The 27,111-nt window shown below is 42.8% G+C and overlaps 1 protein-coding gene across 1 annotated transcript in view; it reads right to left on the bottom strand.

Annotated features, from left to right (window-relative positions):
• The window catches only part of megf11 (multiple EGF-like-domains 11), a 464,413-nt gene that overhangs the window by 84,100 nt on the left and 353,202 nt on the right, over positions 1–27,111 (bottom strand). The window contains exon 12 of the mRNA XM_078530151.1: positions 1,099–1,219. Coding sequence (XP_078386277.1) covers positions 1,099–1,219 — 121 coding nt within the window. The remainder of the gene's footprint in view (positions 1–1,098; positions 1,220–27,111) is intronic.

Genomic DNA, 27,111 nt, shown 5'->3' with positions numbered 1-27,111 from the left:
GTTCCCCTGTGCTGCCTCATGATTTCCTGAGGTTTTCTCAGGTAGTGTCACTAATTTCACACTTGGAGTGTGCACTTGTTCAGTGTTCCCATTTTAATGAGGCATCCCTGGTCTGCAGCTTCATATTTTGCTACCTATCGTTGGACACTTCATTGATGGGGTACCCAAAGAAACCTTGCGAATAGGGCCCACCCCAGGGCCACTAGCTCAGAAGGTCTGTGGTGTATTTTGAGGCCAGCAGAAAACTTTGCATATGTACCATGCTTGTTGGTCACCCAGAAAGCACCGACAGAGGAAAAACCTCTTCTGTTCTGTAATATGCTTCTCACTGCCCTCCCATCTTCCACCCTTCATAACTTTCAACTAGTCCAAAATGAAAACAGCTGTATCCTGTCCCAAACTACCTGCTACTCACAAATACTTCTGTCCTTGCTAAACTAAATTGGTTCCCAGTCCACCAATGTATTAAGGTTAAAATGCATGTCTGCTTTTTACATTTCTCCATGGCTTCATCTCACCCTATCTTATTGCCAACCAACCCCCCCACACCCAATCCCTTCACCCTGCCATCGGTGGCAAAACATTTATCCATCTTGGACATGTTCTCTGGCAGTTTTTCCCTGAACTGATTTGTCTCTCTTGTTATTGTTAAAAATGGATAACCCCTTCCTAATCTGTCCCTCCAAAACCTGTCATACAGTTGCCATTCTATTCCTATCTTTTCCTCAAGCCCCTGTAAAGCCTTATGGGACATTTTCTATATTAATAGCACTATACAAATGCATGTTCTTGATGTTGTTGAGGCAACTGTGTAATTGTTTTTCTGATGGCCAGAAGGCTTCAGCCATTTCAGTTTAGATAATAAAGAGTCATCTCACACCAATAATAACCTAAGATTGTGTTTAGCATATATTAAAGAACACTACTGACTAGATGTTCAATGTTCCTTTTGTTTTAAGTACTGGAGTAGGGAGTAAAGAAAATGTTACATCCTGGTATAGTTTTAACATTCCTCACCTCATTAACTACAGAATCCACACCAAAGTGCAGATAAGATATCAGAAAAGGGTTACAGGTCTGTAGGGTAGGTGTCTGTACCTTCTTTACAAATACAGGAACCATCAATAGGAGAACAAGTACCACCATGCTTGCAGCTACAAGTAGATGAACAGTTGACTCCATATTTACCAGGAAGACATGAAAAAGAGCAATCTTCTCCCTGGAACACAAAGGAAATATAAATCACTACATTTTAGACTGCCACTTATACAGTTTAAAGAGGGGGGCTGCATGGTGGATGAGCAAAGTGACCATGGACTCTGGCACAGGGAGCCATTCAAGCCAGGGGAGATAACAGGAATGTACCCAGGTAGTAGGGAACAGTATAGTGAGGGGGATAGACACAGTTCCCTGCAGCTGAGAAAGACAGTCCAGCAGGTTGTGTTGCCTGCTCAGTGCCAGGGTTGCCTGCCCAGTGCCTTCTGCTCTGGGCTGAAGAGGAACTTGCAGTGGAAGGTGGAGTATCCAGTTGTCGTGGTTCACATAGGTGCCAACGGCATAGGTAGGAATACGAAAGAGGTTTGGCTTAGGGAGCAGGAGCAGCTAGAGGATGAAATTAAAAAGCAGAACCTCAAAGGTTATAATCTCTAGATGATTACCCGAGCCTCGAGCAAATTGGTATAGGGTAATTAAGATTAGAGAGTTGAATGCTTGGCTCAAAGATTGGTGTGGGAGAAATGGATATTGATTCATGGGCACTAGCACCAGTACTGGGGAAAATGAGAGCTGTACTATTGAGACATTCTTCACGTAAACCATGCTGGGTCCATTCTGGCAAGTCATATAACTAAGGCGGTGGAAAGGTTTTTGAACTAAATAGTGGGGGTGAAGGATCAAGTGAGGGAAATTGTGATAAATTAAAGGGAGAGGACAAGGCAAGACAGCAAGGTAGCAATAATATAGATTGGGTGAATCAGATTGGCAAAGATAGCTTGGAAGATGAATTCATAGAGTGTTTCCAGGACAGTTTCTTAGAGCAGCAAGTTCTAGAACCAACTAGAGAGTGGACTATTCTAGATCTGGTGATGTGCAATGAGAGGATTAATTAATGACCTCATAGTAAAGTTGCACCTAGATAGCAGTGATCATAACATAATTGAATTTCGCATTCCGTTTAAGGGAAAGAAGGGTGGGTCTAAGATTAGTGTTTTAAAATTAAATAAGGTCAATTATGAGGGTATGAACACAGAGCTGGTTAAAGTGAACTGGGAAATTAGTTAAGGGACGGGTCAGTAGAAATGTAGTGGCAGACATTTAAGGAGTAATTTCATAACACTCAGCAAAGATACATTCTAGTGAGATAGAAAGACTCCAGGGGAAGGACACACCATCTGTGGTTAATTAAGGAAGTTAAAGTTGGTATCAAATTGAAAGAAAAAGCAAACAATTCTGTGAATATTAGCAGCAGGTCAGAATATTAGACAGAATAGAAAAAACAGCAAAGAACGACTAAAAAAATGAGGGAGAAATTAGAATATGAGTGAAAATTAGCTAGAAATATTAAAATGGACAGTAAGAGTTTTTACAGGTATTTAAAAAGGAAAAGAGTAACTAAAGTGAGCATTGGTCCTCTAGAGTGAATCTGGAGAATTAATAATGGAAAATGAGGAAATGGCAGGTGAATTAACAGATATTTTGTGTCTATCTTCACTGCAGAAAACACAAATAACAACCCAGAAATAATTATAAATCAAGAGATGAAAAGGGTGGGGGAGGGGGTGCAAAAACCTTAAAACAATTACAATCATCAAGGAAAGAGGACTGAGAAAATTATTAGAACTAAAACCTGACAAGTCCCCAGGTCCTAAGGGACTTCATTCTAGGGTCTTACAAGAAATGGCTGCTGAGGTAGTAGATACATTGGTTTTAATTTTCCAAATTCCCTAGTTTCTGGAAAAGTCCCATCAGATCGAAATAGAGCAAATGTAACTCCTCCAGTCAAGCAAGCAGGAAACTACAGGTCAATTAGCTTAACATGTGTCATAGGCAAAAATGCTAGAACCTATTCTGATGGAGGTTATAACAGGGCACTTGGAAAATCTCAATGCAAAGTGAATAAATGGGAATCTGTAGATGTGGTGTTCTTGGATTTCCAGAAGACATTTGACAAGTTGCCATCTTGAAGGTTACCACACAAAATAAAAGTTCATTGTGTAGGCCTCCTTCTACACCGTAACAATTCTGTGATTAGCATGGATAGAGGATTGGTTAGCTAACAGGAAACAGAGAATAGGCATAAATGGGTCAATTTTGGGTTGGCAAGAGGTAATGAATGGCGTGCCACAGGGGCCTCAACTATTTACAATCTATATCAGTGGCATGGATGAAGGGACTAAATGTATGACTGCTAAATTTGCTGATAAGTCAAAGAAAGGTAGGAAAGTAATTTGTGAAGAGGACATAAGGGGCAGCATTTTTCCCCCCGATGTGGGGGGTTGTGGGCGGGCGGATTCCCAATCGGCACCCCCAATCAGGGGCGCGCCACCATTTTACGTGGGCGGGCCAGTTAAGGCCTGCCCAGCGTGATGTTTGCCCAGAAGCGCTGTGCTCTCCCTGTGCGGGCTGGGGAGGGGGGTGGTGGGGGAGGGATTCCCTAAGCCGGGAGTGTGCTCTTTTGCACGAAAGAGCACACAGATCTCCCTGAGGCAAAGTGCTGCCTCAGGGAGCTTGGCTCAACTTTGAAAGCTTTATTAAAGGGAGAAAAAATATTCCTGACATGTCCCCTCATGTGACACTGTCACATGAGCAGGGACATGTTAATTACTTCTATTTTAAAATTTTACACACATTTTAAATCCCTTGTAAAACCTCATCCCGCCCATGGATGAGGTTTCATGTTTTTTCTGAAGGCTGCCTGGGCTCTTCGCCTGCCCACCAACCTTAAGGTTGGACAGGCAGTTCCATTAATTGGGTTAATTACTTTTTAAAGGCCTTAAGTGACCGTTGACAGTTCGGCTGGTGCACAGCCGACTCTGGTGCGCGCCCACCGAACTAAAGATCGGAATGACATGCAGTGGCATCAGGATGCATGCCCAACGTCACACTGTCACATGAGATGGGACATGTTTTTATATTTATGAGGAAAGTTTTATTTATTGAATAAAAGCTTTAGGAAGCCTCATCCCGCCCGTGGATGAGGTTTCCAAAAATTGCGAAGTCTGCTTTGCCTTTTCGCCTGCCCACCAACCGTAAGGTTGGACAGGCAGTGTTAACAAGTACTTCAATTAATTTCTTAATTGCCCTAATAGGCCGTTTACATATCGACTGCGCACCCGCCGAACAAAATATCGCGCGTCATTTTACGTGTTGGGCCCGCTCCCACACGCCAACTGAAAAACTCTGCTCATGGAGTTTGGCAAAAGATGCACATCAGAAAATTAGGTTGTTGAAGGCATTAGAAGTAAAAAAAATTAAATTAAATCTGAATGCACGAAGCATCTGCAATAAGACAGACGAATTAGTGGCACAAAAGTAGAGGTAAATGATTTAGATCTAGATGGGGCGGAATTTTACAGCGTTGTCGTGGCAGGAGCGGGGCCATAAAATGCGGTGAGCCATTCAAACGTCTACTGACTTCAGTGGGACCGTAAAATCCCACCAGTGTAAAATTCCGCAAGATGATCAAGGTTGGGAAATAAATTTTCCAGGGTACACAACATTTCGGAAAGGCACACAGAATGGCAAAGGAGGTGGGGTGGCCCTTATAGTAAAGGATGGCATAAGGACATTAGTGAGAAAGGATCTGGTCTCTGAAGATCATGAAGTAGAATCAGTATGGGTGGAAATTAGGAACAGCAAGAGTCAGAAAACACTGGTGGGGGTGGTTTATAGTGTCAAGAAACAATCATCTTTTTCCTAATTGTGGGATATTTTAAAGCAGGGGTTTGTGTGTGTGTGTGTGTGTGTGTGTCTAAGTTAATTAAACTAGAGACGTTTAAATTATCAAAGAAGTGAAGTGTAAAAGAGGCGTTTGAAATGGAGATGAGTAAAGCTAGGGTGAAGTCTCAGCAGAGGCGCTGTGAATGAGACTTGCGTTTTTAGATAAGTGGACAAGTGCTTGATTTTCAAAGGGACATGGAAAATGTTTACGACTGGCAAGATAAATAAGGCAAGGTTATTATGTTGATTTTTTTCCCAAAAGTGCTGGCCATAATGAGAACATGAAAGATTTTTATATTCTGGGAAAAGTAACTTCTAAAGACAAGTGGAAACAATGGGATTTACAAATCGAAAGGGATAAAATATATTCAAAGAAGGATGGAAGGCTGTGCGAGGTGTGGCTGTGTGAGATCTTGAAAGGTGACATGGAGAAAAGCCTCTAGCCACTCTGCAGAAGTTTGTTGTTTCAGTAACCAAAATTGTGTTAAAAGTTTTTGGAAGTCCTATGTCCATTTGACTGAGTGTGGCATCAAGGAGCCCTAACAAACCTGGAGTCAATGGGAATCAGGGGGAAAGCTCTCTGCAGGCTGGAGTCATACCTAGCACAAAGGAAGATGGCTGTGGTTGTTGGAGGTCAATCATCTCAGCTTCAGGACATCACTGCAGGAGTTCCTCAGGGTAGTGTCCTCGGCCCAACCATCTTCAGCTGCTTCATCAATGACCTTCCTTCCATCATAAGGTCAGAAGTGGGGACGTTCGCTGATGATCGCAGAGTGTTCAGCACCATTCGCGACTCCTCAGATACTGAAGCAGCAAGACCTGGACAACATCGAGGCTTGGCCTGACAAGTGGCAAGTAACATTCGTGCCACACAAGTGCCAGGTAATGACCATCTCCAACAAAAGAGAATCTAACCATCTTCCCTTGGCATTCAATGGCATTACCATCACTGAATCCCCCACTCTCAACATCTTGGGGGTTACCACTGACCAGAAACTGAACAGGACTAGCCATATAAATATGACTACAAGTTCATATTTATGAACTAAATAAATAAACTCTGGCTACAAGAGCAGGTCAGAGGCTGGGAATTCTGCTGAGGGTAATTCACTGCCTGACTCTCCAAAGCCTGTCCACCATCTACAAGGCCCAAGTCAGGAGTGTGATTGAATACTCACCACTTGCCTGGATGAGTGTAGCTCCAACAACACTCAAGGAGCTTGATACCATCTAGGACAAAGCACCCGCTTGATTGGCATCCCTTTTACAAACATTCACTCCTTCCACCACCGACGCACAATAGCAGCACTGTGTACCATCTACAAGATGCACTGCAGAAGCTCACCAAGGCTCCTTAGCCAGTGTCTTACAAACCCAAGGTCACTACTATCTAGAAGAACAAGGGCAGCAGACGCATGGAAACACCACCACCTGGAAGTTCCCCTCCAAGCCACTCACCATCCTGACTTGGAAATATATTGTCGTTCCTTCACTGTCGTTAGGTCAAAATCCTGGAACTCCCTCCCTAACAGCACTGTGTGTTCCCCTACACCACATGGACTGCAGCGGTTCAAGAAGGCAGATCACTGCCGCCTTCTCAAGGGCAATCAGGGATGAGCAATAAATGCTGGCGCAGCCAGTGAAGCCCACATCCCATGAATGAATTTAAAAAAAAACATTCAATTCCATGTTATGTTTGAAATTGCAAGCAAAAATCTTAAATTTAAACAAAGCCAATTACTCAGGTATGTGGGGAAAACTGGCTAAGGTTAATTGAGTAAATAGACTAAAAGGTATGGGGCTAAAAGACAGTGGGAAACATTTAAAGAAATAATTCAAAATGTTCAACAAAAGTATATTCCACTGAAGAACAAAAGATCAGCAAGAAGGCCCCATCTGTGGCTCACTCAGGAAGTTAAGGATGGTAGTAGATTATGTTGTAAAAAAAAGTAGCAAATCTGAGGATTGGGAATATTTTAGAAACCAGCAAAGGTTCACCAAAAATTGATGAAAATGGAAAAAATTGAATATGAGATTAAACTAGCCAGAAATATAAAAACAGATAATAAGAGCTTTTACAAATATATAAAAAGGAAGAGAGTAGCTAAAGTAAACATTGGCCCCTTAGAAACAGAGATAGAAGAAATTATCATGGGGCAGAATCTTCGGCTCAGCGAGCGGAGGCGGGGCCTGCTCATTGAGGTGTAAAATGATGGGCGGTGACGTCGGGCGTGTGTCCCAATGTCACCGTGCGTCATTTAGATTTTCATTTCGGTGGGCGTGTACCCAATTCGGCTGTGCGTCTGCCGAACTGTCAAAAGCCTATTAAGGCTAGTTAACTATCAATTAAATCAATAAACTGAGCTGCCCGTCCACCCTTAAGGTTGGCGGACAGGTGAAGAGCCCAGGCGGCCTTCACATTTTTCATGGAACCTCATCCACGGGCAGGATGAGGTTTCATGAAGGTTTTTAAAGTCCTGTAAAAATTTTTAATAAAATTAATAGACATGTCCCAGCTCATGTGACAGTTTCACAGGGGACATGTCTTAAAAAATTTTTTTTCCTTTATTAAATTTTTTTGCACTTAAACTAATCTCCCTGAGGCAGCTCTGTGCCTCAGGAAGATTTCTACGCTCTTTCGCGTGCATGTGTGAAAGAGCGCAGGCCCTGACTCTGGCAACTGCCCCCTCCCCCTCCCCCGCTCATACAGGGAGCACTCAGTGCTTCCAGTACGCGTCACGCTGGGTGGGCCTTAATTGACCTGCCTACGTAAAATGGCGACGTGCAGCCGATCGCAGGTGGCGATTGGCTGCGCACACGCCCACGCCCGCTGTTGCCCAACCCTGCCGACGGGGAGAAAATTCTCCCCATGGGGAGTGAGGAAATGGCAGAGGCATTGAACAAATGTTTTGTGTCTATCTTCACAGTAGAAGACACAAGTCCCATACCAGAAGTAGACAATAACCTAGGGGCTAAAAAGAGTGAGGAAATTAGGGAAATTAATATCAGCAGAGAGAAAGTATTGGAGAAACATAAGGGACTAAAATCTGACAAATCCCTGGGACCTGATGGCCTACACCCTAGGGTTCTATGAGAGATAGTTGCAGAGATAGTGGATGTGCTGGCTATGATTTTCCAAAATTCCTTTGATTCAGGAATGGTCCCATTAGATTAGAAGTTGGCAAATGTTACACCACTTTTCAAGAAAAGAGGGAGAGACAAAGCAGTGAACTACAGGCCAGTTAACCTAACATCAGTTGTTGGGAAAATGCTAAATCTATTATTAAGGAAGTCTTAACAATGTACTTAAACGAGCATAGTATAATTAAAACAAGTCAACATGGTTTCACCAAAGGGAAATCCTGTATGACAAATTTATTAGAGTTTTTTGAGGATGTAACTAGTAGGGTAGATAAAAGGGAACCAGTAGAAAGAACCATAGAAAAGTTATGATGCAGAAAGAGGCCATTCATCCCATTGTGTCTGCACTGGCCAAAAAGAGAAAAAAGAATCTAGCCGTTCATTTTAATCCCACTTTCCAGCACCTGGTCCGTAGCCTTGCAGGTTACAGCACTTCAGATGCAGATCCAGGTACCTTTTTAACTGAGTTGAGTGTTTCAGCCTCAACCACCAACTTAGGCTGTGAATTCCGGACACCAACCACCTTCTGGGTGAAAAGGTTTTTCCTCATGTCCCCTTTAATCCTTCTACCAATCACCTTAAATCGATTCCCCTGGTAATTGACCCCTCAGCTAGGGGAAACAAGTCTTTCCTGTCTACCCTATCTAGGTGCCTCATAATTTTGTACCTCTCAATTAGGTCACCCTTAGCCTCCTCTGTTATAAGAAAAACAACCCTAGCCTATTCAATCTCTCCTCATAGCTGCAATTTTCAACCCCTGGCAAAATTTTGTAAATCTGTAGTATACCTGGATTTCCAAAAGGCATTTGATAAGGTGCCACATGAAAGGTTAATCGGCAAGATAAGGGTTCATAGAGTTGGGGGTAATGTATTAGCATGATAGAGGATTGGATAACATACAGAAAACAGAGAGTGGGCATAAATGGAGCTTTTTCAAGTTGGCAGGCAGTGAATAGTGGAGTCCAACATGGGTCAATGCTGGGAATTCAGCTATTTACAATCCATATTAATGACTTAGATGAAAAGGCAGAGAGCAATGTATCTAAGCTTGCTGTTGATACCAAACTAGTTGGAAAGGTAAGCTGTGGGGAGGACACAGAGAAGCTGCAAACAGATATAAACAGGTCAGGTGAGTGGGCAACAAGATGGCAGGTGGAGTATAATATAGGGAAATGTGAAGTTATTCACTTTGGTCATAAGAATAAAAAAGCAGAATATTTTTTAAAAAGTGAGAAACTTGTAAGTGTTGATGTTCAAAGGGACTTGGATATGCTCCCTGTGATGGAGAGCTCTGGGAACCAAAGGTTCAAAGTTATCGGTTCCTCCTCAGCTCTCTGCTGCCATGTCTCAAATTCTGAGCCTGCTTTAGTGAGCAGTGATGGACATTGGTGACATGTGATATCACCCTTGTTCCTGCTACTGCCACACCTTTAACCTGAAGAGGAATGAGCCTAACTAGATTAGAGGTACAGAATTAGTGTTTCAGTTTGATGATCTTTCTTCAGAACTCCTGACGAAACATCAATGGCTTGAAATGTTAACTCTATTTCTCTCTCTGCAGATGCTGCCTTGCCCTCTGAGTATTTCCAGCATTTTCGGTTTTCACTTCAGATTTCAGCATTTGCAATATTTTGCTTTTAGATTAGAGGTACATTGGCTAAAATATGTCCTTATGGCAAATAAAAATAATTCCTCACATTAGTGCTCGAGTGCCTGCAAGCCCTAAAGACCAATCAAGAACAAGTTTGCATCGAGTAGAAATTTATTTCCCATTCATTCTTTTCAAGCAAAACTATTTTTCACTAAGTGAGCAAATGCATGCTCAAACACCTCTCAAGTGCAATTAGGGTGGACAATGAATACTGGTCTTGCCAGTAATGACCATACTCCATGAATGAGTAATATAAAAAACTCTATTCCAACTGTCCACAGCATGTCATGGTTGTGCACCAGTGCTTCCTATCTCTACCACCTTGCAAGATTAGACTAGCATGATTCACTCTCCAATTTTCTTTCAGTCCCTGTGGGGAAATAGCTGCTCTTTTCTCTAAATTCCCAGTGATGACACAGTTGAGATTGGAGCTGCTTATGGCTGGTACACTTGCACCCTACAGCTATATGGTGCAACCTGCTGGACCTCCAATGAGCTGCTACACTTCACCCCCACCTCTCCTGCATATCTTAAATTTATTATCCAACTTGCAATCTGAGTTCCTCACTGCTTTTAAATGTCTTTTCTCAAAGTCCTGACACAAAACTGAAGATTAGGCAATCCCATAGAATTTGTCATCTTTTGCCAGTTATTGCATTTTTATTGGTGCTCAACAACTAGTAATCACAAGCGTTAAAATGTGAAACATATCTTCACTTTCTGCATTAGCTGCAATCAACAAAGTTCAAAATCCAAATCATTCCACAATGAAAATTAGCAAAATATTTCTGTTTAAGTTATTACCAGTATGCCAGTTAAACTGGAATGCTGCCTACAGAAATAATTACATTTGGGTATTGCTTGAAGGCTCCAAAAGCCTTCTGCTGTCCATCTGTTTCACTTACATCCCTTCTTAAAAAAAGGTGTTCAATATAATATTTTCATTGTTGTTAGTTCTTATTCGCCATGCACTGCATTACAGTTTCTTACCACTGAATGTTGTTAATTACAAGCTATGTTTACCAGAGCCTTATCAATGTGATCCTCTGCTGAGATGGTGTGAAAGCTGTATAGGCTAACATGGGAGGTGCTGTCAATGCATAACAGAAGAGATGCAATTGTGACTGTCTTACCAAGTGAATTCCTTATGTAAAGTCTCATTCCACTTTTTACATTTTAGAGGATTAGCTATCAACATTATTGCATACTTGAAAATGAAGTTTTCTTTAAATTCTCCTATTAGTCTAATGAATACAACACTGTGCAGTTCAGCTTTATGATTATCTAGCAAATGCGGTATAAAAATGTACCACCCCATTTCTGGAGTCCAATAGTGGATAAGGTTATTTAACCATCTCACATTCAGAGTTGCATTAGAGCAAAGAACATGAACAGGGAGTGGGATTTTCTGCAATGCAGTATTATTTGACATATTGGCATCAGATTCTCTCTTACAAAACAAAGCTGAAGTTTCTAAACATAAATAGGGGCATGATTTTGAATACATTCAGGAATCATTTTTTAAAAATATAGCATTTAAAATATAGGGCAGATTTTGAGGTTTCCTGCCCAGCAAGAATGAGTCAGAAATGGTGAGAAATGACTTATCACCATGTTCTCATCATCACTGACTCCTCCCCTGATTCGCATCCAGATCTACTAATAGGAAGCCCAAGCACCTGCAAATCAGGGTGCTGACATAGATAGGATGGCATTTCCCTTTTTAGAACAATACTAACTCAGTCACACTAAGCTCTGTGAGCTAGCCAAATCTTAATGGGATCCAGCTTCAAAATGGACCAGACCTCCTGCCAGGACTTTAGAATAACTGATGGAACACTGGGGGAAAGATCTACTCCCACGATATTTACTTTCTGCTTTGGGGTCTCTTAAGCATCAGATTTAGCTAAAATGATAGTTAGCAAGTAGAAATCAAAGGCCCAGAATGTTGCAATTTGTTTAGAGACCAATGCAAGATGTGGAATGTAATAAATAGCTTTAAGAAAGTTTTTTAAAGACTAGGGACTGAGTAATGCAGTTGACCCTGGTTGTACCATATAGCTATAGCCTTGATCAACTCCAATCTCAATTGTGTTATCACAGAGAACTGCTGAGCAAAGAGCAGCTGTTTCCCCACAGGGATGGAAAAAAAAATTGGAGAGTGAGTCATGCTAGTCTAATCTTGTAAGTCTCCAAGTAGTTGGCAGCACAGTTTAACAGGCAACAGGCTTTGTAACTGGATGGGCACTTACCCTCTCATTTAAGAAATGATGGTCCTAAGAGTAAATTAAATAAATCAATTTGTTATAAGATTATCTCTCCAATTAATGCCCATGTCAATCCTACAGATAGCGTTTCGAATCCGTATGACTCTTCAACAGAGGTGAAATATAAGCTGGTTTAAGGGGGGTTGGGACAAGTAGAGCTGGATAGAGGGCCAGTGATAGGTAGAGGCAAAGAAGAGATTGCCAAAGATGTCATAGACAAAAGGACAAAGAGGCGACGCCTCTTTGGCCTTTTGTCTATGACATCTTTGGCAATCTCTTCTTTGCCTCTACCTATCACTGGCCCTCTATCCAGCTCTACTTGTCCCACCCCCCCCTTAAACCAGCTTATATTTCACCTCTCTTCTATTTTTCCTTAGTTCTGTTGAAGAGTCATACGGACTCGAAACGTTAACTGTGTTCCTCTCCGCAGATGCTGTCAGACCTGCTGAGTTTTTCCAGGTATTTTTATTTTTGTTTTTGTTTTGGATTTCCAGCATCCGCAGTTTTTTTGCTTTTATCAATCCTACAGATGTTTATTTATATTGGCAAGAGTCACTGTATTCTATCTGCACTACTTTCACTTTTGATTGCAATTTTTCATTTTGCATTGGTCTTATAGAGTGAGCCTCTGTCTTGCACCTTCTGCCCCAGGACTAGCTTCAGGTCAGGAACTATGGAACATTTCAGTAGAAAGGAAAAAACAATGCCCTACCACTTTGTGATCAGCATATTTCAGCACCATGCCCATTAGCTGCTCTTCCATACAAGAACACATAAATTAGGAGCAGGATTAGGCCATTTTAGTGGTAATTTCATTACCACTGTGGGTTTTGTAAACAATAATATGGAAGATTTGACCTGGGTTCAAATCTAACCCAGATTGATGGAATGAAATTGTCCCATTATTGTTGGTTACCAGGAACCTAAAATGTGGGAAGTCACAAACCAGTCATTAGTGGAGTGGCATGATAACACAACTCTGCCCACGATTGCCCACTAAGAATATCAGCTTGTCCCTGTGGAGAAGCCACATAGATGGTGTTGCAGCTGAGGATGTTCTGCTGACGTTGGGTCAATAGGCAGGATTTTGCTGTTGGCGAGCAGGGGGCGGGGCCTGCTTGCTGACGCGTAAAATGACGTGGGATGACGTCGGGCGGAACCCCCAATGTCACCCCGCCTCATTTAAATTTTCAGGAAGGCGGGGGCGCAGCCATTGACAGGATCATTTAAACAATTAAAGGACCTGCCCGTCCAACCTTAAGGTTGGCGGGTCGGCCAGGAGCCCCAGCGGCAACTAGAAAAAACATGAAACCTCATCCAGCGGCAGGATGAGGTTTCATGCAGGGTTTTAAAAATTTTAATAAAGTTATTCTGTAAATTATGAACATGTCCCATCTCATATCACATTGTGTGCTCTTTCGTGCGCATGCGCGGAAGAGCGCAGTCTCGATTTTAGGGATTCCTCCCTGCCTGCACAGGGCGCTCCCCACCGGATGTCACGCTGGGCGGGCCTTAATTGGCCCGCCCACGTAAAATGAGATTGGGTCAGGCTCTCCCGCTTGACAGGCAGAAAATTCTGCCCAATATGTATCGTTAGAGCAGAGTAGAGGGATTTGCTGGTGCACATTATACTTGACATGGGAAAGCTGATATTGAGTAGCAGGAATAGAAATGTGCTCTATTCCTCAACATTAATACAGAAATACATGCAGGAATAGACCATTCAGCCCCTCTTGCCTAGCCCTCCACTCAATATTACCTTGGTTGATCTTCTACTTCAACTCCACTTTCCTGCCCACTCCCCATTGTTACATTCTTCTTTTATTTGACATAAACATACCAATCATGCACAAGGATTGGTGAAACAATCATGTGGTTTCTTTCTTTGAAGACTATATACAAATAGATTTACTGGGAGGCTAAGTATAGTACACCTGATCTCCATTTGCTGCTTTTTTACTACCTAAGAAGTCATGGTACTAATACCTCATATCCTGTTGAGGTGGGTAATGACTGTGCCCTCTTAAAGATATATGCATATCATATCACAACATCTCCCTTTTTTTGCTAAACAAAAGGTTTACCCTTAAAGAATCAAATAATTTACATGACAACAAAACAAAATAACATTGTGTCGGAATGTACTTTATCACAGAGCAATAAATTTACAAGTTTCTGGAATGTATCGGCAGTTTGCTTATCTGTCCAGTTTTAGTTAGATCTTTGATGGAGGTTGCTGTATGTTTTCAGAATGCTGGTTGGGGTGCTATGTTTGTTAGCCCATGTTCGAGTTGCAATAGGACTGCTCAGTGTTTCTGGTCGTGTCGTGTTTTGATTTGGCATCTGGTTTGTCACACTGTCATGTAATTTGGTGCTCATACTTGACAAAATCTCAGTTCTGGGCATATGCTGATGACTTGTGTTGGATTTCAGACACCAAGAGTTGGGTGTTGTACTTGCACTTTCTGTCCGATGTTCAGGTGGGGTAATTCGTTATCTGCATGCCAGTCAAGAGCATCTTTTGTCTTCTCCTGTTTTCGACTAATGCATCACGTACTCTTGGGAATGTTGACAAGTGATAACTGGGAAGTGTTGTCCGCACATGTCTGTCGAATAGCAAATCTGCATTGATTCTGCAGTGTGATGTTTGAAAGGTAGGAATGGATATATGTATTTGGTTCAAACAGTGTTGTGTACCTCATCAGCTGATGATCTGTTGCAGGGTTGGTGATCTTCTCCCAGGGTTTCCGATGGTGCTCCCCGAGATCTGTGGCCCTTGCCATTGCCATGATGTGCCATGGAGGTGACCAAGGGTAGGTTCTTGCATGCTGGTAGGTCTGTGATCACTGGACCTGCGATGTCCACGATATAAAATTTCTGGGGTGACCAGGGTGAGTTTGGCATTGGTTGGTCAAATCTTCACAGGCCACTTCTGTGGGCACTTAGATTTCAGTGTGCAAAGTGGAAGGAAGTTTGCACCTGACTGGTATTTAGTTTTGCATATAAGTTAGGCTGACCTTGCAACTGTGGGCATATAATCTACATGGTGGCAAAGGCTTCTGTTGGTACCACTGTGGCAATATATTCTTTGATGCTCATTGTCCTGAATGTCAAATCACTTTGGGTGTCAATGGTCTGTCACCCTCATCACCTGACTGTGTAGCTTGGCTAGACATTACGTAGATAGTGGCTGGATGGTGTTTGGTACAGGGTCTTGGTTGGTTAGATTGCTGTACCTGTCTAGCCTCTGGTTGTGGCTTCTCATAGGGCTGAATTTTCCCCCCATCAGGATGGAAGTTGATGGGCGGGCGCATACAGACGCGCTTCCAATTGGCGCCCCCAATTGGAGGCACGGTGCCATTTTACATGGGTGGGCCAATTAAGGCCTGCCCAGCATGACGTCCACACAGAAGTGCTATGTGCTCCCTGTGTGAGCCGGGGGTGGGGGGGGGAAATCCCAAAATCGAGAGTGTGCTCTTTTGTGCATGTGCACGAAAGAGCGCACTCATCTCCCTGAGGCTAATTGCAGCCTCAGGGAGATCGGCTATACATGTAAAAAAAATAAAAATAGAAAAATAAAATTTCCCTTACATGTCCCCTCATGTGACAATGTCACATGAGTTGGGACATATCCATAATTTTTACAAAGCCTTTATTAAAATTTTTTAAAGCCTACATGAAACCTCATCTCGCCCGTGGATGAGGTTTCATGTTTTTTCTAGTTCGCGCCGGGGCTCCTGGCCTGCCTGCCAACCTTAAGGTTGGACAGGCAGGCCCTTTAATTACTTAATTGACCCTGTCAATGGCCTCAATTGGCCATTGACAGGTCGGCGGGCGCACAGCTGATTTTGCTGCGCTCCCACCTTCCTGAAAATTTAAGTGGGGCGCGGTGACGTCGGGAGTTCCCCCTGACATCACCGCGCATCATTTTATGGTGAGCCGCCCCCGCCCCCAATCACCAACTTGTAAAATTCTGCCCATAATGTTGAACCACTTGTTTTGGCCTTTGCTTTCTGCACTGGTACTTCCAGTGTCCTCTGTTGCAATATGCTTTGTACACAACATTAAAAGCTATCCAATTTCTGGGTGCTTGTATGAGGCCGTATCGCCTGCATTGCTTACTAGGCTTGCCAGTATCGGCTATCAAGTCAATGGTGGATGAATTATGCGTGTAGATTCTGTCCGGCCATTTGCATGGCTTTGTACTTGCGTCTGCTTTTTGGTAGTGCTTCCATGGTGTAACCTTTGGGCTGATTCAAGATGTCTTTTTGGAACACTTCGAATGGAGTAGATGCTATCACGAGCTTGATTGTTTTGCCTGCTAGCTTGGCTAACATAAAGTCGCAATCACACCTGTTGTTTCTGCATCTCCTTATGAATTAATCAATACTGTCTGTTGGTTGTTGCCTAAAAGATACGAATTCTTGACAGTGTATGCTGAAGCTGAACTTCATTTATAATTGATCTTCGAGTGTTGACCATATTTTTTCGAGATTTTTCAGATGGCCGTCAGACAGACCTGACGTGTTCACTCTGTGGAGGCCTTCATTGTCTATAGCAATTTTAATTTTAATGGCTTGTTTACCCATTCGGAAATATTGAGGTCCAGAAACACAGCTCGACACATTGTTGGTACAAAGTAAATTCAGGTACGAGATCCGTTGCCTTCTAATTGAGTGTTGGGCCTGAATTTTACGCTCCCCCACTGGCAGGTTTTTAGGCTAGGGGGGAGTGTGAAATGCAGGGACAGGATTCCCGCTGGGTTCCCGCCCGCCCTGACCTCGCAGCAATTTTAAACTGGGGCGGGCAAGGCCTTGGTTAGGAAGCCTGCCTTTGCCCCAGTTGAGGCCCTTAAGTGCCAATCAATGGCCACTTAAGGGCCCTTTCCTGCCCAGCCTCAATTTTTAGGCTGGTGGGACCATAGCATGTCCGTGGGGGAAGACAGCAAATAAACAAATTTGGGCGGGAAGGCGCGGGGTGTGCCTCCATCAGAAGCCCCCTTCTGACTGGGGGCTCCACTCTCTTAAGGTGACTGCCAGACCTCTTTTCTCCACTGGCCTCTCCCCTGAGACCCCAATCGTCCCCTCTCGCTAACCCCAGGCTTTCCCTACCCTCCCCAACCTGCAGCCACTGACATTTACCTTTTACTCCGGTTCCCGGACTTGGTCTCAGGCCTCCTCATGAAGTTCCTTCTCCATCCACTGCAGCGCTGTTGCTGCAGGGACAGGAGAGCTGCTGGCCAATCAGATTGGCCGACAGCTCTCTAAGGCAGGACTTCCTCCTCAGTGAGGGGCAGAGGTACCGCCTGCTGCCAATCAATGCTCATTGGAACGTAAATTTGCAGCGGGACAGCTGGCATTGGTAGAGTTGTGTTCTCTGCCAAATCTTCGGATGGGAGGCGAGCACCTGCCATCCTAAAAATTCAGGTCTTGGAATTGTCATCTTTCAGCTTTTTGCAGGATTTTAAACGCTATCAGGTTTTCTTTGAGTTTTGATTTGGCTCCGAGTTGCAGTACCTTTAGTGGAAACTGCTTTAGCTGGTCATAGGTTACTTCTTGACTGCAATGGTGCTGCTGACAAGCTCTTTGTTTTTCCTGGTTTAACGCTAAGCTTTGTGAGGAATCCGTTCTTTTGAAACACTTGAAGGACATTGAATTTTGGACATTCTTCCTGCTGAGTATTTTTAAAAATTTGCAATATTAATTCAAGGCTCTGAATATGCCATTCTTCAAAAAAACCACGGGTCAAGATACATAACAAAAACAGAATTACCTGGAAAAACTCAGCAAGTCTGGCAGCATCGGCGGAGAAGAAATCAGTTAACGTTTCGAGCCTTCATGGCCCTTCGGCAGAACTGGAGCATAGTTAGAAGAAAGGAGAAATATAAATTGGTTTAAGGTGGGTGGGGGGTGGGGGGAAGAGACACATTGAGGGTGTGGTGTGGTGATTGTGGAGATGAGCAGATAATCAAAAGATGTCACAGACAAAAGGGTCAAAGAGGTGTTGAAGGTGGTGGTCTTTGTCTGAGAAAAGTGCTAATTAAGAATGGAAGACAGGATATTCAAAGTACAGCTCTAGTGGGGGTGGGGTGGAAAGACTAGAGGTTTTAGTTTTAGATTTAAAAATAATGGAAATAGGTGGGGAAAGAAGAATCTATATAAATTATTGAAAAAAAAGCGGGGGGGGGGGGGGAAAGAAACGGGGTGGGGATGGGGGGAGGGGGAGTTTAAGATCTAAAGTTGTTGAATTCAATATTCAGCCCGGAGGGCTGTAAAGTGCCTAGTCGGAAGATGAGGTGCTGTTCCTCCAGTTTGCGTTGGGCTTCACTGGAACAATGCAGCAAGCCAAGGACAGACATGTTGGCAAGAGAACAGGGTGGAGTGTTAAAATGGCAAGCGACAGGGAGGTTTGGGTCTTTCTTGCGGACAGACCGCAGGTGTTCCGCAAAACGGTCGCCCAGTTTGCGTTTGGTCTCTCCAATGTAGAGGAGACCGCATTGGGAGCAACGAATGCAGTAGACTAAGTTAGGGGAAATGCAAGTGAAATGCTGCTTCACTTGAAAGGAGTGTTTGGGCCCTTGGACGGTGAGGAGAGAGGAAGTGAAGGGGCAGGTGTTGCATCTTCTGCGTGGGCATGGGGAGGTGCCATAAGTGGGGGTTGAGGAGTAGGGGGTGATGGAGGAGTGGACCAGGGTGTCCCGGAGGGAACGATCCCTACGGAATGCCGTCAAGGGGGGTGAAGGGAAGATGTGTTTGGTGGTGGCATCATGCTGGAGTTGGCGGAAATGGCGGAGGATGATCCTTTGAATGCGGAGGCTGGTGGGGTGATAAGTGAGGACAAGGGGGACCCTATCATGTTTCTGGGAAGGAGGAGAAGGCGTGAGGGAGGATGCGCGGGATATGGGCCGGACACGGTTGAGGGCCCTGTCAACGACCGTGGATGGAAAACCTCGGTTAAGGAAGAAGGAGGACATGTCAGAGGAGCTGTTTTTGAAGGTAGTGTCATCAGAACAGATGCGACGGAGGCGAAGGAACTGAGAGAATGGGATGGAGTCTTTACAGGAAGCGTGGTGTGAGGAGCTGTAGTCGAGGTAGCTGTGGGAGTCGGTAGGCTTGTAATGGATATTGGTGGACAGTCTATCAAGATCAAGGTCAAGATACATGTCCGGCGGGAAACACCTGGGAAGGGAAGAGATACTTTGTATATCTAACAAAGAACTTTTGTTGCCAGGCTAAAGACTCTTGTTGATTGGTTAAAAACACCTGGCCTAAGAGAAGTATTCTTTGAACATCTTAGTCTTTAAAGACTCTCAGTCGGAGTGAGTGTGTGGGTGCCTTAGAAGCAGGCTTCAAGAAAAGACTCTTTTCTTTACCTTTCTCTGTCCCACTTTTGTGTTAAACTTTCCTCAGAAATGTCTCATCAGGATAACTCATCTGTTTTTCTGAGGGTTCGCAAAGTTTGTGATAAGAGTCATCAAGGACAGTTTCATTAAAAAATCCATCCGAAAGAACTTCCAGATCTATTGTGACCAGAATTCTGCTACATCAACAGCGTTGAAATCTCTTTGAATTTTATCCTTTTAAAAGAAACATTTCCATACTCCAGCCTCTGTGGGGGACTGTGTTTGTTTTTCCCATTTTGTGTTTGTGTGTGAATGTATGGGGGTTCAAATATCTGTTTCTTAAAAAGGGGAAATTCATTACACTTCTAAACTACAACTTGAATGTTAGCCAATTTATTAACTTGTTTTTTTTAAAAAGTAGTTGGTTTTATAATAAATCAATTTTTTGTGTTTAATGAAAGAAGCCTGGTTAGAGTCTTTTTCTGCTGGGAATAAGTGTATCAAAGAATACCAATTGGCCAACTTTGTGGGTGGATTAAACATTTAAATTATTGTTATGACCTGTGGACAAATGAGGCTAGAATTAACTGCGTACCCCTCCCAACACGATCCGTAACAGCTTCGCTCGCAAAACCCTGATTTTAGGTGGGAAAATGACTGCAGGATTTCCAACGCGAAAGCAAACAATGAAAAAATACTTTTTACAGGCTTCTTCTAGCTGTTAGAAACTGTTACTGCATAGATTTGCCTTCCCAGCCCAGTGTGCAGTATTTAGCTTCAGCAGAGTTGAATTCCCTGGTCTGTGAAGTTCTATTTAGAGTGAGGTCTTACTCCATATTCTGCTATTTAATTTCTGTTCCAGTTTAAACTTCACAGCAGTTAGACTTATACTTATTAAGCTCTCCAAGATTTGACCAATCTTACTGAGACCCAATGCCTGCTGGCCGGAGCATGGTGTGATTCCAGAACAAAGGTACTGTGTGTGTTGAATCCCTACAAAACTGTAGGACTCTTATACACATAGTGAGTCTTGACAGTTGTTTTACTTTCACACCAGCTCCTTTCTCCTGCTGCATGTGAAGGAGCGAGGCCAGTATATTTCGCAGCCAAATCTTTAAAATCCATGCTGACATTGCCAACATGTTATGGATGGTGTACGAGAAAATCAGGAATCTTCAGAAACCACAAACTGCCACCATGTTATATTCTTCTTTTATACGATATAATCATACATACTAATCATAAGGAATAATGAAACAATAGCATGGGTTCTTTATTTGAAGTTAAGGCTACATACAGATAGATTTACTGGGGCATCTGATCTCTATCCTGCTGCTTGCTGACTGCCTAGCAATTCATGGGACTAATACATCATATCCTGTTAAGATGGGTAATGATTGACAGTAGACTAAGATGCGCTTCCTTGAATGAAAGTCGCCATAGTCCCAGAGCACCATAGGCTGCTCTCTCATTAGAGAGAGAGACAACTAGTGGTCAGTTTAACCCAAGGGTCACCACATCTCAGGCAAGGGGCGAGGTTGAGAAGGTGGGACCTTCATGGATGACCTCAGCCAGTACGGGAATTGAACTCGCGCTGTTGGTGTCACACAGCATCAAAAGCCAGCCGTCCAGCCAACTGAGCTCCCTTAAAGGTATATGCACATTATATCACAGCAGCCATATCTCCTGATACCTGAGAGATCAAAAATTTATCACTCGGACCTGGATTTTTGTTCCAGATTTGGGTAGCAGGAATCAAGAAATGTCCCGGATTGCCGTGCCTGCCTCAGGAAAAACTCCCCTGAATGGCGGCTTCTTTGTTCCGGGGGAGCAGGTGCAGGATACAGTTGGGCCTGCCACGTCTGGATGCAGATCGGAGGCCCTCTAGCCCTCACCCCTCATACGTCACCCAGTTATCATGTCTCATCCATAAATACTCATGCCAACCCATGCCTGTGACCCCTTATAGCCCCATGCCAACTTAATGCCAACTCATGCTAATCCAACCACCACCCTTTGCCATTACACCTCCCATGCCAACTCACCCAATATCCACCATGGACAGGGCTCATAGAACCACTGAAAAGTTACGGAAAGTCACAGAAAGAGGCCATTCAGCCCATCATGTCTGCACCAGCCAGATAGAGAAAAAAGAAACTAGCTGCTCATTTTAATCCCACTTTCCAGCACTTGGTCCATTGCCTTGCAGGTTACAGCACTTCAGATGCAGATCCAGGTACCTTTTAAATGAGTTGAGTGTTTCAGCCTCAACCACCAACTTAGACAGTGAATTCCAGGTGCCCACCCTCTCTGGGTGAAAAAGTTTTTCCTCATGTCCTCTCTAATCCTTCTACCGATCACCTTAAATCTATGCCCCTGGTATTTGACCCCTCAGCTAGGGAAAACAAGGAGTCATATTGGGATGAAATAAAACAAAGTTCTAAATATCTTAGACATCCTTTATGATATTAAAAAATCCATTTATGAAAGCCATTCAAAACATTCAAATCCCTTACAAAAACAAACAGACTTGTATTCATAACATTGCATTTCGTTAAAAAAACACGCCAAAGAAAGCTAAACCTGAATAACCACTTTGAGTTGTCAATCAAACTACAAACTTAGGGGAACTACTGAGAGAATGATAGGTTGGAGAAGGCAGTCAAGCATTAATAATGACATAATGATGTCCCTTGGGGATAATGTTAACAAACAGCTATTGCAACTGCTAGAACAGATTTTTCTCAATAACACAGGCAGCCCATATTTTTTTTAATTAAAAGGTTGGGGATTTAAATAACTTCATAGCTTGAGGTGTTTTTATTATCGCTCACCGGCACAGCAGCCTCTTTTACATTTTCAATGGTTTGGGGATTTAAATAACTTCACAGCTTGACAGTCCCCTTTCAAGAGCATTTACAACTACACTAAAAATTCCTAACTTCCACATTGTGGGCTAAGGCCCTTGCTATAGCAAAAATTGGGTCTGTTGGAACTCAGCACTGAGTTCAAATGGCCTTGCTGAGTTCGGGTTCCCCCCATGTGTGTATCACGTCCCACCCCCTTTCCCCTGCTGGTGAAATTGGGATCTGTCAGAAACAGGGGCTGAACTTCCAGATCCGGGTCCTGGCCACCATTTTAAAGGTCCATGGAGTCTCCATGTCTCTGTGAAAATCTGGGCCTCAGTCTTGAATATACTCAGCAATGGAACATCCACAACGTTATAATGTAGACGTTTCCAAAGGTTTGCAACTCTTTGAGTGCAGATATTTCTCCTCATCTTGGCCCTAAATGGCCGACTCCTTATCCTGAGGCTGCATCCCTGTGTTCTAGATTCCCCAGGCAAGGGAAACAGCCCTCCAGTGTCTATCCACCCTGTAAAGGCCCTTCAGAATTTTGTATGTTTCAACGGGATTATCTCTCATTCTTCTAAACGCCAAAGAGCATAGGCCCAATTTTGTGGCACCTTATCATATGACAACCCTCACATCCCAGGAATCAATCCAGTGAACCTTGGTTGCACTACCTCCACTGCAAGTGCATCGTTCCTTAGATATGGAGATCAAAACTGCTTACAGTATTGCAGGTGTAGTCTCATGAAAACAATTGTAGTAAAACCTTCTTATTCTTGTACTCAAAACCCTTGCAATAAAGGCCACAATGCCATTTGCCTTCCTAATTGCTTGCTGTCCACTATGATAACTTTCAATATTCCTTCTGTGTACACGCAAGTTCCTCTGAAATCAACAGTTAAAATTTTCACAGCTTTTAAAAAATATTCTTTATCTATTCTTACTGCCAAAGTGAATAACCTCACACTTCCCCACTTTATACTCACTCTGCCACCTTGTTATCCACTTATTTAACCTATCTCCTTGCAGCCTCTTCTTGTCCTCCCACAGCCTGCATTCCCACCTAACTTTGCATTGTCAGCACACTTGGATACATTACTCTGCCTCTTTGTCTAAGTCATTAATATAGAATATAAATAGCTCACCTAGATTCATCATAATACATTTAAATTTCACACCTCAGTAAAAAAACAGACACTGATTTTGAGCCCAATTCATCAAGAGTTTAGTCACTTAAAAATGACTCTATTCTGTGCACTCTATAATGCAGTAATAATTCTCCATCTGCCCACATATATCAATTTAAAATAATTGTTTAATCTCAAATCTTCATTTTATAATTTAAATCATTCCTTGTGTCCCTAATTTTTAGAGAATATGACAAGATGGGTGAAACAGACATGAAATTGACTTGGGAATCAGTAAAAGTAAGCCCGTCAACGAAGTAGAAATAAAAAAACTAGCATTTATATGAGGTTCCAAAACCTTAGGATATCCCAAAGAATTTCATAGCCAATGAATTACTATAGTCACTGTTGTAATATGGAAAATGTGGTAGCTAATTTACACAGCAAGTTTTCACAAACAGCAATAAGATAAATGACCAGATAATCTGTTTTCCTCAGTGGCATTGTTTGAAGAATAAATGATGGCTAGGGTCTGTTTTTTTTTTATTGATAATGCTATTCATTTTTGTCCCCATCTTGCTGATAGGAGCCTTTTACAAAGCTAAGTTTCCGGTGTATTCTCCTGGTTGTATGCTATAACTGAGTTTCGGTTGTGTTCTGGTTGTATGCTATAACGGAGTTTCTGTCGTATTCTCTTGGTTGTATGCTATAACGGAGTTTCTGTCGTATTCTCTTGGTTGTGTGCTATAACGGAGTTTCTGTCGTATTCTCCTGGTTGTATGCTATAACGAAGTTCCTGTCGTATTCTCCTGGTTGTATGCTATAACGGAGTTTCTGTCGTATTCACCTGGTTGTATGCTATAACGAAGTTTCTGTCGTATTCTCCTGGTTGTATGCTACACAGTTTCTATCGTATTCTCCTGGTTGTATGCTATAACGAAGTTTCTGTCGTATTCTCCTGGTTGTATGCTACACAGTTTCTGTCGTATTCTCCTGGTTGTATGCTATAACACAGTTTCTGTCGTATTCTCCTGGTTGTATGCTATAACACAGTTTCTGTCGTATTCTCCTGGTTGTATGCTACACAGTTTCTGTCGTATTCTCCTGGTTGTATGCTATAACACAGTTTCTGTCGCATTCTCCTGGTTGTATGCTATAACGGAGTTTCTGTCGTATTCTCCTGGTTGTATGCTATAACACAGTTTCTGTCGCATTCTCCTGGTTCTATGCTATAATGGAGTTTCTGTCGTATTCTCCTGGTTGTATGCTATAACACAGTTTCTGTCGCATTCTCCTGGTTGTATGCTATAACACAGTTTCTGTTGTATTCTCCTGGTTGTATGCTAAAACACAGTTTCTGTCGTATTCTCCTGGTTGTATGCTATAACGGAGTTTCTGTCGTATTCTCCTGGTTGTATGCTATAACGGAGTTTCTGTCGTATTCTCCTGGTTGTATGCTATAACGGAGTTTCTGTCGTATTTTCCAGGTTGTATGCTATAACACAGTTTCTGTCGTATTCTCCTGGTTGTATGCTATAACGGAGTTTCTGTCGTATTCTCCTGGTTGTATGCTATAACACAGTTTCTGTCGTATTCTCCTGGTTGTATGCTATAACGGAGTTTCTGTCGTATTCTCCTGGTTGTATGCTATAACACAGTATCTGTCGTATTCTCCTGGTTGTATGCTATAACGGAGTTTCTGTTGTATTCTCCTGGTTGTATGCTATAACACAGTTTCTGTCGCATTCTCCTGGTTGTATGCTATAACGGAGTTTCTGTCGTATTCTCCTGGTTGTATGCTATAACACAGTTTCTGTCGTATTCTCCTGGTTGTATGCTATAACGGAGTTTCTGTCGCATTCTCCTGGTTGTATGCTATAACACAGTTTCTGTCGTATTCTCCTGGTTGTATGCTATAACGGAGTTTCTGTCGCATTCTCCTGGTTGTATGCTATAACACAGTTTCTGTCGCATTCTCCTGGTTGTATGCTATAACGGAGTTTCTGTCATATTCTCCTGGTTGTATGCTATAACGGAGTTTCTGTCGTATTCTCCTGGTTGTATGCTATAACGAAGTTTCTGTCGTATTCTCTTGGTTGTATGCTATAACGAAGTTTCTGTCGTATTCTCCTGGTTGTATGCTATAACGAAGTTTCTGTCGTATTCTCCTGGTTGTATGCTATAACGGAGTTTCTGTCGTATTCTCCTGGTTGTATGCTATAACGGAGTTTCTGTCGTATTCTCTTGGTTGTATGCTATAACGAAGTTTCTGTCCTATTCTCCTGGTTGTATGCTATAACGGAGTTTCTGTCGTATTCTCTTGGTTGTATGCTATAACGAAGTTTCTGTCGTATTCTCCTGGTTGTATGCTATAACGGAGTTTCTGTCGTATTCTCCTGGTTGTATGCTATAACACAGTTTCTGTCGCATTCTCCTGGTTGTATGCTATAACGGAGTTTCTGTCGCATTCTCCTGGTTGTATGCTATAACACAGTTTCTGTCGTATTCTCTTGGTTGTATGCTATAACGAAGTTTCTGTCGCATTCTCCTGGTTGTATGCTATAACACAGTTTCTGTCGTATTCTCCTGGTTGTATGCTATAACGGAGTTTCTGTCGTATTCTCCTGGTTGTATGCTATAACGGAGTCTCTGTCGTATTCTCCTGGTTGTATGCTATAACGAAGTTTCTGTCGTATTCTCTTGGTTGTATGCTATAACACAGTTTCTGTCGCATTCTCCTGGTTGTATGCTATAACGGAGTTTCTGTCGTATTCTCTTGGTTGTATGCTATAACACAGTTTCTGTCGTATTCTCCTGGTTGTATGCTATAACGGAGTTTCTGTCGTATTCTCCTGGTTGTATGCTATAACAAAGTTTCTGTCGCATTCTCCTGGTTGTATGCTATAACGGAGTTTCTGTCGTATTCTCCTGGTTGTATGCTATAACACAGTTTCTGTCGTATTCTCCTGGTCGTATGCTATAACACAGTTTCTGTCGCATTCTCCTGGTTGTATGCTATAACGGAGTTTCTGTCGCATTCTCCTGGTTGTATGCTATAACACAGTTTCTGTCGTATTCTCCTGGTTGTATGCTATAACACAGTTTCTGTCGCATTCTCCTGGTTGTATGCTATAACACAGTTTCTGTCGCATTCTCCTGGTTGTATGCTATAACGGAGTTTCTGTCATATTCTCCTGGTTGTATGCTATAACGGAGTTTCTGTCGTATTCTCCTGGTTGTATGCTATAACGAAGTTTCTGTCGTATTCTCTTGGTTGTATGCTATAACGAAGTTTCTGTCGTATTCTCCTGGTTGTATGCTATAACGGAGTTTCTGTCGTATTCTCCTGGTGGTATGCTATAACGGAGTTTCTGTCGTATTCTCCTGGTTGTATGCTATAACGGAGTTTCTGTCGCATTCTCCTGGTTGTATGCTATAACGGAGTTTCTGTCGTATTCTGCTGGTTGTATGCTATAACACAGTTTCTGTCGCATTCTCCTGGTTGTATGCTATAACGGAGTTTCTGTCGCATTCTCCTGGTTGTATGCTATAACACAGTTTCTGTCGTATTCTCTTGGTTGTATGCTATAAAGAAGTTTCTGTCGCATTCTCCTGGTTGTATGCTATAACACAGTTTCTGTCGTATTCCTCTGGTTGTATGCTATAACGGAGTTTCTGTCGTATTCTCCTGGTTGTATGCTATAACGGAGTTTCTGTCGTATTCTCCTGGTTGTATGCTATAACGAAGTTTCTGTCGTATTCTCTTGGTTGTATGCTATAACACAGTTTCTGT

Source organism: Cetorhinus maximus, chromosome 26, assembly GCF_964194155.1.
Source record: "Cetorhinus maximus chromosome 26, sCetMax3.hap1.1, whole genome shotgun sequence".
Classification (NCBI taxonomy): domain Eukaryota; kingdom Metazoa; phylum Chordata; class Chondrichthyes; order Lamniformes; family Cetorhinidae; genus Cetorhinus; species Cetorhinus maximus.
This window is presented reverse-complemented; position numbering and strand designations above follow the sequence as displayed.